This window comes from Trichechus manatus, unplaced genomic scaffold (genome assembly GCF_000243295.1).
Source record: "Trichechus manatus latirostris isolate Lorelei unplaced genomic scaffold, TriManLat1.0 scaffold00016, whole genome shotgun sequence".
In the NCBI taxonomy this organism is placed as follows: domain Eukaryota; kingdom Metazoa; phylum Chordata; class Mammalia; order Sirenia; family Trichechidae; genus Trichechus; species Trichechus manatus.
Window position 1 is genome coordinate 11,956,197 of NW_004443952.1, and position 17,433 is coordinate 11,973,629.

Sequence of the window (17,433 nt, forward strand, 5' to 3'; positions counted from 1 at the left end):
ACCTTAGAAACAAAGATGTAAATTTATTAAAAATCAAAGAATGGAAAAATAAATATCAAGCAAATAGCTACCAAAAAAGAGCAGGAGTGGCAATACTAATCTCAAATAAAATGGACTTTAAAACAAAATCCACCTTAAAAGACAAAGAAGGACACTGTATTAATGATTAAAGGGATGATCCATCATGGAGACATAACCCTAATAAATATCTACGCACCCAATGACAGGGCTCCAAAATACATGAAACAAACTCTAACAGCACTGAAAAGAGAAATTGACAGTTTCACAATAATAGTAGGAGACTGCAACACACCACTCTTGGTAAAGGACAGAACATCTAGAAAGAAACTCAGCAAAGATACACAAGATCTAAAGGGCACAATTAGCCAATCTGACCTCACAGACATATACAACACTGCACCCAACAGCTGCAAAGTACACATTCTTTTCCAACGCACATGGAATGTTCTCCAGAACAGAGCACATCTTAGGCCACAGAGCAACCCTCAACAAAATCCAAAACACTGAGATAACACAAAGTATCTTCTCTGACCCCAACGCTGTCAGGGTAGAAATTAACAACAGGAAGAGCAAGGGAAAAAAACCAATTACATGGAAACTGAATAACACCCTGCTTACAAACCAGCGGGTAACAGAAAAAATCAGAGACAGAATCAAAAAATTCCTAGAATCAAATGAGGGTGAAAACACGTCATACCAAAACCTCTGGGACACAGCAAAGGCAGTGCTCAGAGGTCAACTTATACCAATAGATGTACACATCAAAAAAGAAGAAACAGACAAAATCAAAACATTAGCCACACAACTCGAATAGAAAGAGAACAGCAAAAGAAGCCCACGGCCACCAGAAGAAGGAAGTAATAAAGATCAGAGCAGAAATAAATGAAATAGAGAATAGAAAAACAAGAGAAAGAATCAACGAAACCAAAAGTTGGTTCTTTGAAAAAATTAACAAAAATTGACAAACCACTGGGCCAAACTGACAAAAACGGGGGAAAATGCAAATAACCCAAATAAATGAAAGGGGGACGTGACAACAGACTCAACTCAAATAAAAAGCGTCATAACAGAGTATTATGAATACATTTCCTAGAAACACACTGCCTACCCAGAGTAACACAAAATGATGTTGAAAATCTGAACAGACCCATAACGAGAAGAGATTGAAAAGGTAATGATAATTAAAAAAAAGCCCTGGCCCAGATGGCTTCATTGGATAATTCTACCAAACGTTCAGAGAAGAGCTTAGTTCTACTCAAACTACTTCAGAACATAGAAAAGGAAGCGATACTACTGAATTCATTCTATGAAGCCAGCATAACCCTGATACCAAAACCAGGCAAAGACACCACAAGAAAATAAAATTACAGACCAATATCTCTCATGAATATAGATGCAAAAATTCCCAATAAAATTCTAGCCAATAGAATTCAACATCATATCAAAAACAGAATACACCATGACCAAGTAGGATTCATATTAGGTATGCAAGGATGGTTCAGCATTAGAAAATCAACATAATCCACTACATAAAAAGAATCACATGATCATCTTAATCGATGCAGAAAAGGCATTCGACAAAGTTCAACACCCATTCCTGATAAAAACTCTCAATGAAATAGGTATAGAAGGGAAATTTCTCAACATAATAAAGGGCATCTATACAAAACCAACAGTCAACGTCATTCTTAATGGAGAGAGACTGGAAACGTTCCCACTGAGAACACGACTAAGACAAGGATGCCTTTTATCACCAATCCTATTTAACATTGTGCTGGAAGTGCTAGAGCGGTAAGGCAAGAAAAAGAAATAAAGGGCATCCAAATTGGTAATGAAGAAGTAAAACCATCCCTATTTGTGGATGATATGATAGTATACATGGAAAGCCCAAAAGACTCCACGAGAAGACTAGTGGAACAAAACAGATTCAACAGAGTTGCAGGATACGAGATAAAACATACAAAAAAGAGAATGATAAAAAGGAAATCAGGAAAATAACACCATTTATAATAGTCACTAAAAAAAGACAAAATAACTTTAAGAATAAATCTAACCAGGGATGCAAAAGACCTATACATAGAAAACTACAAGACACTACTGCAAGAAACCAAAAGAGATCTACATAAATGAAAAAACATACCATGCTCATGGATAAGTAGACTCAACATTGTGAAAATGACAATTCTACCCAAAGCAGTTTACAAATACAATGCAATCTTGATCCAAATACCAACATTCTTTAAAGAGATGGAAAAACTAATCATGTGGAAAGGGAAGAAGCCCCAGATAAGTAAAGCACTAGGGAAAAATAATAAAGTAGGACAACTTGCACTGTCTGACCTCAGAACCTACTATACAGCTACGGTAATCAAAACAGCCTAATACTGGTAACGACGACAGGTACATTGACCAATGGGACAGAATTGAGAACCCAGATGTAAATTCATCTGCCTACAGTCACCTGATCTTCAACAAGAGCCCAAAGCCCATCAAATGGGGAAAAGACAGTCTTTTTAACAAATGGGTGCTAGCAAAACTGGATGGCCAGGGTGCTAGCAAAACTGGATGGCCATCTGCAAAAAAAAAAGAAACAGGACCCATGCCTCACACCATACACAAAAACTAATTTAAAATGGATCAAAGACCTAAATATAAAGCCAAAAACTATAAAGATCATAGAAGAAAAAATAGGATCAATGCTAGACGCCCCAATACACAGCATTAACAGGATACAAACCATAACTAACAACACACAAACTCCAGACGATAGGCCAGATAACTGGGATCTTCTAAAAATTAAACACTTATGCTCATCGAAAGACTTCACCAGAAGAGTAAAAGGAGAACCTACAGACTGGGGGAAAAAAAATTGGCTATTAGAAATCCGACAAAGTCTAATCTGTAAAATCTACAGGAAAATCCAACACTTCTACAGCAAAAAACAAAAACCCTAATCCGTGTAGTTTAGCAGTCTAAGGATTAGTGAGAAGGGCCAGGTAAGTTCCCGTCTATCAAGGTTTGAGTGAATCTTTAATTGGTATCTTTTCCAGTAAGCATAAACTCTAGGTTGAATATTAGGTAATTTAGACATTTCTTGCTTTTGATTATCAGAAGCTTAGAATACTGAATTTAAGATTTACAATACTGAAACAAATCAGATTGAATCTAATTTGAAACAGGGCAAGTTGCCCAGTAGGAGAGGGCCATTGGCTGTCCAGTGATAATTTCATGAGGAGTCAATTTGTGAGATCCAAATGGAGTAATTCTTATATTTAAAGGGACCACAGGCAGCACCTTAGTCCAAAGCAAATGTAAAGATTTGAGAAGTATGGCTAGTTGAGTTTTTATTATACCATTAGTTCTTTCAACTAGACCAGAGGATTGAGGGTGATAAGGACAATGAAGTATTTGAAAAAACAGGGAAGATTTTACATATATCCTTAAGATTTTATGTATTTCCTTATTTGTCCAGTAAAATGGGTGACTCAGTCACTACAAACGACCCTTGGGCTCCCCAGGTGGGGATGATGTTCTCAAGAAGTTCCTTAGCCACAAACACAGCATTGGCTCAGTGACTGGGGAAAACTTCTACCCAATGAGAAAATTTACAAATCATTACTAATACAAACTTGTAACCGCTGGGGAGGGCCGGGTAGGGTTGGATAAAATCAATCTGCCATTCAAGCATTGGTCCTGATGGCAAGGGAAATCTGCCAGGTGGAGCTTTATAAGGTTTACCTGAATTAAACAGAGCAAATCAAACATTGGGAAGCCACGTGTTCAGCAGCTTCATAAAAATGCCCCCACTACTATTTCTTTAAAATCTCCATCATCTCATTTCTTCCCAAATGAATGTTCATGTGCAATGCCTCCAGTACAGGGGCTTGCAGGGATTTAGGGAAACTAAGTTCTCACTGGGTCCCATCCATACTCCAGAGGTGGGGAATTGGGAGCAACCGTGTTTCCTCCATTTTTCAACCTCATCATGCGGAGCTGATTTTTGATGTTCAAATAAATCCTTTAAGGCAATTTCTTCAGGCCTAGAAGGATTCTCTACAAGCATGTTGAAAGGTTGTTCATCATCTGAAACAATCCCCCAGTGTAAGGGACCATAGATAACTGTTAAAAGCTTGTGAGGAACATTGAAACAAGGGATGGGAGGGAAGGATGTGATCTTTATGGGAAAAAACATGGTCTACAGCAACAGAAAAATCTCCCCACTGGTGGGATTCTAAAGCCCTGACTAGTTCATCTGTCATTATTCCTATATTATCATGCCGGTAACTTCTAACCATAGGAACATGTAAGCATTCTGGCAAGACGGGTTTTTTTTTTTCATTAGGCCCGATCCACAATCCAGTGGTTGGATCTTGATGACACCCTGCCTGTTTCCATTTTCTAATGTCCTCTGCAGGGACTGATTGTTGGTGTTTAAAAAAGTGATTCTGAAATTTCTTTCAGGTAAAATTCTGGTGGGTAGCATTTTACAAGTGCCACATTTGCAGGTGTCCTGATTGTTTTATTATTGTATCTATTCTCTCCTTTTTATCATGATCACGAGTGGAATTACTGTGGTCGTGAATGAGGGTGACATCTTTAAAGGGTAATTGGGAAGTGGCTTGTTTAACTGCTGTATCAACTAAGTTGTTTGGTTTAATTTCCTGTTCGTGGAACCCCTTTGGATTGGTGGGCCTGGATTTTAATTACAGCACTCTCAGAAGGTAGCAAAAGGTTTCTAGGAGGTCTGCTACTAAAGGGCTATTTTTAACTTGGGTCCTAGGAGAAGTTAAGAACCCCCTATGTTTCCGTAACATGCCAAAATCATGAGTAATTAACAAAAACAAACAAACTTGAATTTGTGTATTCAGTCTGCAAGCTCTCGTGAGTGCGGTCAGTTCAGCTTGTTGAGCTGAAATGATGTCAGAAAGGGCACCACTGCTTTCGAGGACCTCGGTCGAAGTGGCCACAGCATATCCTCCCTGGTAATGAGACCTGGTAGGTTTAACCATTAAATATGACTCATCAACAAATAGGATTAAATCAGGATTTGCTAACAGGGTTTCTTGTAAATCTTGCCTAGCAGACAAAACTTTAGTAAGATTTAAGCAGTCATGAGATGAATGGTTATTGTTATTCAGTAAAGGTAACCACATAGCTGGATTCAGAAAAGTTACAGTATATAAGTGAATACTAGAAGCTGCCAAAAGGAAAACTTCATAAGAAGTCAGTCTGCTTGCTGAAAGATGTTGAGCTAATGTTAAATTTAGAATCGCTGCCAACCTCTGAGGAACATAAAGGTGAAAAAAAATTACTCAAAACTATATGTGGTCTTACTTAGTCTAGTGGTTGTAGCAACTGCACTAGGGCAAGGAAGGTAGCCCATTGCTACAGGGTTCGGCTAGATACAATAATAACCAGTTAGTTCCGGTTGTCTTCTGTGTTTTCGAAGGAGGAGTCCTGGCATATTTTTAGAAGCCCTGTGGAAAAAAAATGGAAAAGTCTGAATTATAATTAGGAAACCCTAGAGTAGGCATGGATATCCTCAGATAGTTGAAAGGGGTTAGACTTTGAACACTTAAGATAATGGTAAGAGACTGAATCAGTTAAAAAAAAAAAAAAATTAGATCTAAGTTCTGTAGTAACTGCAGAGTTCTAAAAATCCTTTCTTTTTTTTTGTAGTAGGGACAGGATAAAGTAAGATAGTCTTTTATTCTGGTGTTTACAATGACTCCTTTTGCTGAGATTATGTCTCAAGTACTTAACAGGAGATTTGGCTAACTGTAATTTTTCTTTGGAGGCCTTGTGAAGGTCTGACCAAACGCTATAACAACAAGACACAATTGGTAAGACATGCCTGTTGAGAGTTAGAACCACCCAGTAAATTATTAAGTTATTGCAACAATGTAGACAGACCCTTTGTACAACCAGAGATTCAAATTAGTCAACAGAAGTGGACCATCTTTTTTTTTCTTTTCCCCCTCAAGGATTACAAAAGCTGTCTGGGATGATGGGTTTGGTTTAGTCCTTTAAATCACAGGCCTGGGTGTCAGGCGGGTGTCTTTCACCATACATTGGCCCTAGCGTTCTGATACTGAGAGCAGACTCCGAGGGGGCCCAGTATCTGCAGTTACCGTTGGAGACCCAGGAACAATACAGGGCTGCAGGCGCTCATGGGCGGGGGGGGGGGGGGAGGGTGCTGTTCTTTGCCGACCCCAGGTAACAAAGGGTGCCACGGGGCTAGAGCTGGGTGCCCTGGGGTTGTGGGGAAAACTTTTCCGAGGGGCCTGGGCAGCTGGGCGACTCTCACCGAGCTGATCGGCACAATAGCCAGGGCAAGCGCACTAAGACCTGGCTGCCACGGCCCCGCCCTGCTCCCTGCCCTGTCCCAATACCAGGTGTTTTGCTGTTTTGTTTTTTTTTTTAAATCTTGCTGCCTGTGGCCACTGCCGTCCTGTCTAGACCACTTTTGTTTACGTACAGGGAGCAGGCAGGTGGACTCTGCAGCGCGCACATTCTCTGCGACAGTTACATGGATGCCAGGCTCAAGCACAGCCAGCCTGTGAACAGTTTTATTGGGGCCCTGTGCTGTTGCCTCCAGCCATTGCTGCTGCAGGGGGCTTAAGCCATCACGTTTAACTTACCTATACAGCCTCTAGAGCCAAGGCAGGGGGGCGGGGAGTAGGGGACAACTGTGCGACATTCCGACTGCCTCCTTTCCCTTCTGCCTGCATATCGCCGCTATGTGGCAATAGTTTCCATCCGGGGCATCTACGAGCTGCTGAGGCGTGTTCTCTCTGAGACACCCTGTTGGTTTAATCAGCAGGCCGGGTGGGCATCGGGACAAAGGGAGCACGAATTGGCTTAGTCTGATTAACATATTTATTATTTACGTGCCAGGCCAGATTTATAAGTTTCAGCTAAAATTTTAAATTCTGGGGTTACTTGTAGGGATTGGGAAACTTCTTGACAGTGACGTTAAGTTCTACTTTAGACTATGGGGTTAACGTAACATGAGCAGGTTCCTCAGCCTGTTCTGGATATTTCATTTGAAAAAGCATTTCAAAAATGGGTTTTAGTTTTTCTAAAGGTTCTTTACGGTAGTTTGAGAGTTCAGATAAGGTATTTTCAGAGGAGGTAGGAGGTAAAGGGTAAAGAGGAGTGACTGCCAGAGAGGTGGAAGGAGGGGAAGGAAGCTGGGCCTCTGAGGCTAGGGGTGAATGATAGACACTGGGAACTCCGCCATTTTGGGAAAGGGAAGGTATAGGGAGGGGTTGTTGCAGAGTAGGTAGCTGGCGAGGTTACAGAGCTTTGACACTGTAATTTTTCATTTGTTAGCTTGTTTTGAAACAGTCCCCTGTAAGGAGGCGAAATGAACATTTTGATTTCTTCGGGAAGCTTCCAAGTACTAGTAAATAATAATTTAAAAAATGCCTCCCATTAGTTTTGACACGGGGGCCCTTAGCTTCTAATGTACTGAGCAGATTAATTTATTTAAATTAAATAACCCCTACAGTGGCCATCAGTCTTTTATATTTCCCTCAGCAAGTGCATACTTCACCCTAAAACACAAGACTGAACCGCGGTGAGAAGGATCTGCAGGAGTCCCATTAGGCGTTCCTGCACCAGTCTTGGACATGGCATTCCCAGTCTTACTGAGAACCTTGCAAGTATAAAGACCTAAATGCATGCGAAAAACTTTACGGTGCACCAGAAAGAAAGAGTTCAATAACGAACCCAACGAGACACTCAGGAGACTGAGCAGAAAAACGGAGCTATAGATAAATCTCTCAAAGAGCCATCTTCGCAATAAGCAGAGGCTTTGATCTGAAGGGCTTACCTTCTGTGGCCCCGAGAATTCGAGGAGACAGTTCTGGACGCAAAGGGCCCTTGCTGGTACCAGAGCGAGCCGGCTCCGCGGCCTCTCGAGAATGCAGAAGATAACATTCCTTCAGAACCCTACCGACGACGCCAGTAGCTCCATCTAGGAATAGACTGATCTCCGTGCGGTGGAATCCAGTAATTCAAAATGGCAACTCAGCGTTGACGTTTTATAGGAGGTGAAACAATGACTATGACACCTGTTACTTGATTGGTAGTTACAAGCTTAGATCACCAAAAGGAACTACTTGATTGGTAGTTCATTTAAGGCGTGGCTTCCGGTGGTAGAACTCGTGAAGGATGGGTTCCTGTTGCCGAACTTGTAAGGAGCACTTCCTTTTCCAAGCTCTATAGGGCAATTGGCTTAAAAGGGTTTACGTCTCTATTTTAGATTGGTTACGGTATGGCAGTTACACAGGTGACAGGGAGGAGTCCAGGGAGGAGTCACAGTGTAGTTACTTCGTCATTATGAGATATTCTTCGCTTAGAAACAGTACGGAAGATGGCTGCTGCTAGGGTGAAAATGGAACCAGCAAGCAAGGAATTGCACTCAGTCCTGAAACTGGCCATTTCAAATCTTACTAGGTATCTCAATTTTTTCTTTTTAATTCCCTTGTACGGTGTCAAAACAAGTAACTCATTGGCTCCTATGATAACTATAAAAGGTACATTTGGAAAGGCAATGGTAATTGAAGAGTTTATGGAAGACTTAAATTGACATATGTAGAAGTTAGGGCAATTGTACCTTCAAGATTAGAACCTATCTCTTAAAAGGATGCATTTTTAAAAAAAAAATTTTTTTTCCTTTTTTGAAGACAGGAAACACATTATCAATATAACGTGTGTGGGATACAGGGGGCAAATTGGAATGGCTGTGTGTGCAGTCCACATTTCAAGAGCCAAGGGCCCATGTAAAGGAAAGTGCTGCCCCAACTTATTGTCAGATATTTATCTGTGAAAGGGGCTCTGGAAGAATACTTGTTAAATATGCTAGTTTACAGGTTGTTACCAGTTGCTGTCTAGTCAATTCTAACTCATAGTGGCGCTATATGTGTCTGAGTAGAACTCGGCTCCGGAGGGTTTTTGGAAGCATATCACCAGGCCTTTCTTCCAAGGTGCCTCTGGGTAGAATCGAACTGCCAACCTTTAGGTTACCAGCCAAGCGTGTCAACTATTTGTACCACCCAGGGACTCCCAGTATGCTAGCAGGGGGATCTAAACCTGGGATTGCATTTAAAGTCGCACTACCTAAGTTTCCAAAACTACCAGCAACAATTTCAGTTCAACTCAGCAAACTTTTATGGGAAAGTAGGTAGAGGCTCCAGGCCCCTCTAGACAGTATCTCTTGCCTTCTGGCTGGGTCAGGTACAAAGGAAAAGGGATGTAACCAATGAGGATGAGCTACCTGTGAGTAGTGAATGGTTAATTTGCTTACAAAGTGGTAATGAAACAGCCTCTCAGAACATTTATGAAAAAGGAGTTACCCTTGATTTTAATTATGTGTACGCAGAGGTGCCATATCTGAAAGCAGAGACTGCCATCCTGTCATGCTTTATTCAAGTGGTTTGCTCCCTTTCTTTTTTTTTCTAATTGTACTTGGCATTTTATTTTTCACGGTTTAATTTGGTTTGCATTCTTTTTTTTTTAAATTGTACTTTAGATGAAGGTTTACAGAACAAATAGTTTCTAATTAAACAGTACATATATTGTTTTATGACAATGGTTAACAACCCCACGACATGTCAACACTGTCCCTTCTCGGCCTTGGGTTCCCTATTATCAGCTTTCCTGTCCCCTCCTGCCTTCTAGTCCTTGTCCCTCGACTGTTGTGCCCCATTAGTCTCATTTTGTTTTATGGGGCTGTCTAATCTTCGGCTGAACAGTGAACCTCGGGAGTGACTTCATTACTGAGCTAAAAGGTTGTCCGGGGGCCATACTCTTGAGGTTTCTCCAGTCTCTGTCAGGCCAGTAAGTCTGGTCATTTTTTTTTTTTGTGAGTTAGAATTTTGTTGTACATTTTTTTCCAGCTCTGTCCAGGACCCTCTGTTGTGATCCCTGTCAGAGCAGTCAGTGGTAGTAGCCGGGCACCATCCGTCTGGTGGAGGTCATGGTGGTTGTGGTCTATTAGTCCTTTGGACTAATCTTTCCCTTATGTCTTTGGTTTTCTTCATTCTCCCTTGCTTCCGAAGGGGTGAGACCAGTGGAGTATCTTAAATGGCTGCTCACAGGTAGGTTTTTAAGACCTTAGACGCTACCATGAAGGTAGACTGTAGAACATTTGCTCCCTTTTTTAAAGCAGCAGATCCCATTATTCCTTCACTCTACAAATCGTTATTGAGAACCTACTATGCACCAGGTGTAATGCTGGCCTCAGGATTTATGGTGGTGGACAAAAAGAAGTAAGTTTCCTTCTTGAAGACCACAGTTTAGTGGTTCAAACAGGAAACTGACAGTAAATAGTTATTTTGAAAGTTGTTGCCCTGAGGTGGACTCTGGGTCATTGTTGAGAGCGTGAAAGGCCTTCTGCTGTTTGCTCTTTCCTTACCCACTGTTCCCTCAAACCCCTCCCCACCCCCCACCTTCTTTTTTGTCTGTCTTTTCTCTTTTTCCTCCTCCTGTTGGGCTTCTTAGAGTCCCTGGGTGATGCAAACAGTTAATGTGCTTGGCCACTGGCAGAAAGGGTGGAGGTTTGCAGCCACCCAGAGGCTTCTCGGAAGAAAGGCCTGGTGATCTACTTCTGAAAAATCAAAACCCTATGGAGCACAGTTCTGCTCTGAGACAAGACACGTGGGGTTGCCATGAGTTAGAGTTGACTCAGTGGCAACTGGTACTGGTCTGGGGCTCTCAGCCTTCAAGAATTTCATTGAGAGTTTCCTTTTCCTTCCACTGTGCTGGGCCTTGCCAACATCCACTAGTTGCAACCAGTTGGGTGTCTAAAGCCCTCATCTGAGGCATGTTACTAGATTTCACATCTTTGACTGGGTGAGAAGTCTGAGGAGATCAGAGTCATCTCCTGATGCCTTCTCTCTAATATTAAATGGCTTATTTTAATAAGAAACATTTAAACTGGAAAACCATCTCTTCTTTTCTATCCCACCATACTGCACTAGAGTAACCCAGCTCCTACTGTTCAATTTTTTGTCTTTGGAGGCCAGAGCTGTTGATACTGATGCTGTAATTTAAATACAACTGTTCCTTAGCAACCCCTCTCAGCCAATCTTTTTATAACTTAGCCTTAGTTTCAGAGCTTCTTAGATAGGATGATAACAAAGCATTTTAAGACATAAAAATTAATAGTTTTTCAACTAAGTGGTTTATAACCCTCTGTCCCATGACCCTGCTTCTCAGCCTCCTGATCACCCTCATTCAAGGAAGCTCTTGTCCGCCTCACATACTTCCAGCCCAGGAATTAACTAAGCAAATTGTGTTTTTCCAATGAGTAGTTCCTTAAAAAGCTTTGTCTCAGATTCTGGCCAATATAATAAAGCCTTAACTCATTTTCCTCCACATCTTTGACCTTTCCAGAAAGACCTACCTGTGTTTCCTATGCAGTACTTTCGACTCTCTTCCCTCTTTCTCAGAGCAGTCTGTTCATACCCAGCCTGCCAGGCAGCCCCCAAGATTTGGAGACGAGTCTACTGACTTTAAAGGAGCTTGACAACCAACTCTTAACACTTCAGACACTAACTGTTTGAATAGGACTGCAGCAATTCAGTGGAAGTAGGATTCAGCACTGGACTTTGCAAGGCATACATAAATCTGAGTGGGTTGTCAAACCTGCCAAAAGAAAAAAAAACTAGATTTGTTTGCCTAGTTTTTCATAAAAGGTTTTATTTTTTAATTTTATAAATAGGTTTCCTTTGTTGTAGTTCTTCTTATCATTTCAGTCATTTTAATTTAAGAAATGTTAATTCTCACTCTTATGCTAATGAAGTAATTCAGAAATGGCCAAAGAAGAATTGTCTCCTGACCTCCACCACCTTCAGTTTCTTCCTCTTTATTATAATTTATAAATGATAGTATGATGTATATTGTTCATACTTACTCCGTTGCTCATGCAAATATATTTTTACATATGCATAAATGTATACACACACACAGGATTGTGTGTATCTACACATAATGTGTACGTATACATGTGTGCCAATATGTGTATAAATGGAATCACCACTGTATATATTATTCTCAAACTTGCATTTTGAACTTAAAAATAGATGAATGAACATCCTTTCAAGTCTGTACTTTTAGTCTGTTTTATTACTTGCACAGAATTTTGTGGTATGACTGTGCCATAATTTAAATCAACACTTCTTCCTATATAGGAACGTTGACATTGTTTACAGTTTTCTGCTAATAAAAAAAATTCTGCAGGTAAACTTTTTTGACATGTATTTTTATGTACTTCCGTCAAATAAAGCCCAAAGTGCGCACATTTAAAATTTTTAAAACGCTGCCGTAGTATTTTATTTACAAATAAAAATCTATTTTAGTACTTTACAGTCCTGTCAACAGATCATTACTGCCAAGATACATTTAAAATTGTATTGTAATTAAAACTAGATCTGTGCGTTTCTGCTCAATCATCTCAAGTTGATTGCATTTACATTTTTGTTGTTTGGAGGGAAAAAAAAACCTCTTTTTACCTCCAGATCAGCTTTACTGATTAGATTCACTTAATTGGATTTCACTTCTATGCAGTTAATCAATTATAACTGAGATGCCATTTAGGTAAATTTGACTGACTCACATATCCTCCTCCTGCCGGAACTAAACCAAAACCTCCAATAAATCATGAATTTGTTTCTAGAATGAGTGCAGACAGTCCATTAAAGCCTGCAGATATTTATTTAAGAAGTTATTTAGTGGCTCCTTAATCATTATAAACTGAAATCATGATGATGATCAGTAGCTGAGCTCCTGTAGTTTGGAAATTCTAAGCATTTTGTAAGTGAATCTGATGTGGCACTATTATTATGGCCCAAAATCTCCAACAGGAGCCGGCTTACAAAACAAGAAGTAAAAATTTCAAAAATGGGAAAAAAGAATGTTCAACCTCCACACTCAAATTACAGAGACACCTTAGTTGATTCTGTTGGCCACGATTTGGTGAACTAATCATTCTTTTACGCTGTGAGCATGTAAACGGATATAACTTTTCTGTAGGGCAGTTTGATTATTTATATCACAGTTCTTAAAAATATGCTTTGATGCAGTAATTCTGTTCCTAGGAATGTATAAGAGTAAAATATTGAAAACAGCTTAATTCAAATGTAGGATAAAAGTTAAATCATAGTAAATGGTAGATTATCATCAAACCGTTAAAAATCATGTGTATAGAGACTATTAAAAACCTATATAATCAGGAAAAAACAGTCTCCAAACTATGGTAGTATTTCACTAAACACTTGTTTGAAATGCTGAGACCTTCCAAGGTCAAATTGAGAAATACTCAGCTAATCAGAACTAGGTTTATGCACTACAGGATTTATGTTCTGTGAATCTCCAAAAAAGTATGATTTGTGGTATCTCCCAAATATCTTTGATCATGAAACTTTTTTAAAAAAATACCTGTTAGCTTCTTTCAGGACACTTGAGTTCTGTAGAATATGAGAAGTGATAATATATAGTTCAATCTCATTTTTTGGTTTTAAAAATGCATGTATATTGTCATGGATTGAATTATGTCCCCCAAAAAATGTGTGTATCAGTTTGGCTGGGCCATGATTCCTGGTATTGTGTGATTTTCCTATATGTTGTAAATCCTGCCTCTATGATGTTAATGTGGCAGGATGGGTGGCAGTTGTGTTAGTAAGGCAGGATGCAGTCTACAAGATTGGATTGTGTCCTGAGGCAATCTCTTAAGATATAAAACAAGAAGTGAGCAGAGAGACGGGGACCTCATACCACCAAGAAAGCAGTGCCAGGAGCAGTGCGTGTCCTTTGGACCCAGGGTCCCTATGCGGAGAAGCTCCTAGTTCCGGGGAACACTGATGAGAAGAAGGCCAACAGAGAGAGAAAGCCTTCCCCTGGAGCTGACAACCTGAATTTGGACTTTTAGCCTACTTTACTATGAAGAAATAAATATCTCTTTGTTAAAGCCATCCACTTGTGGTATTTCTGTTATAGCAGCACTATATGACTAAGACATGTATATAGAGTAAATTCTGCAAAAGCTGGCACCTGTGTAAGACAGAAACCTGTCAGAGAAGGAAAACTCAAGTATTGTCCACTAAAATGAGTGATGGGAAAGTGATAAAACTGTACCCTGTCAAAGGTGGAAAACTTGTGAGACCCAGAAAAACAAGGCAGCCCTGTCGAGTTCCATCTCTCACAGGTTTCACTGTGTATATTACATGTGTTTGTATATGTGCATATTTGTGTACATGTATGCAGAGAAAGGAAGCCCTGGTGACACAGCGGTTAAGAGCTTGACTGCCAGCCAAAAGGTTGGCAGTTGGAATCCACCAGCTGCTCCTTGGAAACCCTATGGAGCAGCCCTATTCTGTCAACTATGCTGTCAACTTGACAGCAGTGGGTTTGGTTTTGGTCGTGCACAGAAAAAATAAACTAGAGAAGACATATGGAAAGGTCATCTCAGGGTTGTGAGATTACTCGTAATTTTGTGTGTGTGTTTGTGTGTGAATTTCTCAAAGTTAATGGGAAAAACATAGATCACTTACAACATAGAAAAAAAAGTTATGTTGTTTTTAAATTCCCATAGAGTTAATAAAAACCTATGGTGAGTAGGACCCAACTCTGTTGTTCAAGGTGGGGGACACAACTGTATAAAAAAGAGAACGGAACACTGAGGTCAGATCTGAATTTTTCCTCTCCTTTGTGATCTTCAGCAAAGCATTTGTCCTCTGACTGTAACTTGCAATATAAGGATGCTATTAATACCTCTCGCAGGGCTGTTGTGAAAATCATGCTAAGTACTGTACAGTGTCTAATGTGCTTGTACACATGCAAAGAGTATTTAAACTTTTTGATAGTGATTGCGTGTACAAGGAAATACCCCTTTAAATGAAGTTTACTACATATTGGGATGGATGTTTTTACTGTAGAAATATACGTCTGAAATGATGAATGAAATACTCTTAAGCAAAGAATACGGTTCGCTGTATTGAATTGGAGGAAATTGTTTTTCCACTAATTTAGATGATTTCCCTTTAATTTTGATTCAGAATTCTTTTTTATTTATTTATTTTTTTACTCTTTTTGCTTTTAGCATTTGTCAAAAAAAATAAGGTTTTACTCACCATGATCCGTTATCTGTGACTCAGACCCATTCCTATGACTTTTTTTTTTCTCAAAGATCTTCATGTTAGAAAAGAAAAAAATTATTGAAGAATTTAGTCAATTTCCCATGAAACTGTAGAATTTCTTTGGAAAGATTTTCTTTTAATGTATAGCTGATAATCAGCTTTTAAATCTTAAGATTTTAGTGCTGTGAGCTTTACTGTAAAGTACATTTTCACATTCCTTTCATAGCTGTTTTCTGCAATGATTTTTTTACTTCTCTATTTGTTATATAGCAACTCTACAGAAAGAAGCCTGGTCTGGCCATCACGTTTGCAAAGCTGCCTCAGAATTTGGACAAAAACCGATATAAAGATGTGTTGCCTTGTGAGTATCCAGCACGAATGCCTCCTTCCCTACCCCCCACCCCCACCTGGCAGTGAGATATCGTTTCCCTTTTTAAAACAGATTGTCTGGTATTCTGGAGCGATCTTCAGTGTGTCTGTAAACACCACAGTCTTTATTGCAGCCATTTCAGACTCTGAACAGTTGGGGAATAGTGTTTATGCTAATAAGGCGAGCGCTACAGATGGGGCTGGGAAAGAAACTCGTGTTTACTTGGTATGATAAAAATAACACTCAGAATAATTGGTAAATTTTTCTCTCCCCCACAGATGACGCCACCCGGGTATTATTGCAGGGAAATGAAGATTATATTAATGCGAGTTATGTGAACGTAAGTTAGGAATCTTATGTAATAAGAAAGAGTACGTTGAACGTTGTACCAACGATAATGATGATGGCATGTATCCTGCGTTACGGTTGGCAACATGCTTTTCTGATCACAACCTCATTTCAGCCTCACAACAGCCACATGAAGGAAGGCAGGATTGTCTCATTTTATAGAGGAGAAAGCTAAGGTTCATAGAGATTAAGTAATTTGAGAACGTCACAAAGCTAACGGGAGGTGGGACCAAAACTCGGATTCTGTTCCTGACTCCGTAGTCCACGTGCCTTCTGTCTTCACTGCTGACATTTATTTAGGTGTTTGTTCCTTGCCAGTGGTCCATTTGTAATTTTCTATCTTTTTTTTTTTACCCATCCTGTCCAAAAATAAGAAAAATAAAATCTCTTCTATGTATATAACCCAAAAGGAGAAGCTGAAAGGTTTCACATGTTGTGGGGAAAGCATTATTTCTCTCTCGGACCTCTCTGAACCTCCATTTCATCATCTAAACCAGGGGTGGCAGACTTTTCCTGTAGGCCAGGTTGTTGTTGTTATGTGCCATCGAGTTGGTTCTGACTCATAGCAACTCTGTAGGACAGAGTAGAACTGACCCATAGGGTTTCCAAGAAGTGGCTGCTGGTAAATATTTTGGTCTTTGCAGGCCAAGAGGCAAAATCGAGGATATTAGTAGGTACTTATATAACCATTTAGGAGTCCCTGGGTGGTGCAGATAGTTAACTTGATCAGCTGCTAACCAAAAGGTTGGCATGGCAGTTCAAGTCCACCCAGAGGCACCTCAGAAGAAAGGCCTGGCAATCTACTCCTGAAAATCAGCCATTGGAAACCCTATGGAGTACGGTTCAACTCGGACTCACATGGGGTCACCGTGAGTTCAAATCGACTCAATGGCAACAGGTTTTTTTTGTATAGCCATTTAAAATGTAACCATTTAAAAATGTTAAAACCATTCTTAACTCAACAGTCACTTAGGCAGGTTTTTTCTCAGGTCATAGTTTGCCAGCTCCTGATCTAAAAGAACAGATGATTTCTCAGTTTAAGTTCTCAAGTTGTCACAGAGTATCATGAACTGCCCTAATAAAAATGAGTCTGGTCAGTGGTCCCACTTCCTCCACACCCGTGGGATTCTTTGACTTCCTGTTCAGTGTCAGAGATGGTGCAGGCAGCAAGACCATGCAGCCCAGTCCCTTCCTGTTAGCCTTACGGGACTGAGACCAGGACTGACTGAGGAGCCATTGACTTAAGCACTAACCAAACCATGAATTAGGAGCTTCCATTTACCTTCCTCACTTAAGAATGAGTCCTGAATCAAATCACAGTGCTAGTCCAAAGCTCAGCAGGTTCTGAGTATTCTTTCTAAGAAAGGACTCAGTTTAGAAGGCAAAAAGCAGAGTGGGATGGGAGAGAGACACTGAGGACGCTTAAAACCATTTGAACTGGTTAATGTCAAGATTGACCAACTTAATGGTGCAGGCAGTGGAAACAATGCAAAAAGCCACGTGCACGGGTGGTTGGTGGCATGTGCCTGTATAGTTTGTGCTTCAAAGAAA

At 40.1% G+C, this 17,433-nt stretch overlaps 1 protein-coding gene across 2 annotated transcripts in view; it reads left to right on the forward strand.

Annotated features, from left to right (window-relative positions):
- The window catches only part of PTPN3 (protein tyrosine phosphatase non-receptor type 3), a 101,139-nt gene that overhangs the window by 69,850 nt on the left and 13,856 nt on the right, over positions 1-17,433 (forward strand). For both annotated transcript variants that reach the window (XM_004372183.2, XM_004372184.2), the window contains 2 exons: positions 15,435-15,525; positions 15,813-15,874. In XM_004372183.2, coding sequence (XP_004372240.1) covers positions 15,435-15,525; positions 15,813-15,874 — 153 coding nt within the window. The remainder of the gene's footprint in view (positions 1-15,434; positions 15,526-15,812; positions 15,875-17,433) is intronic.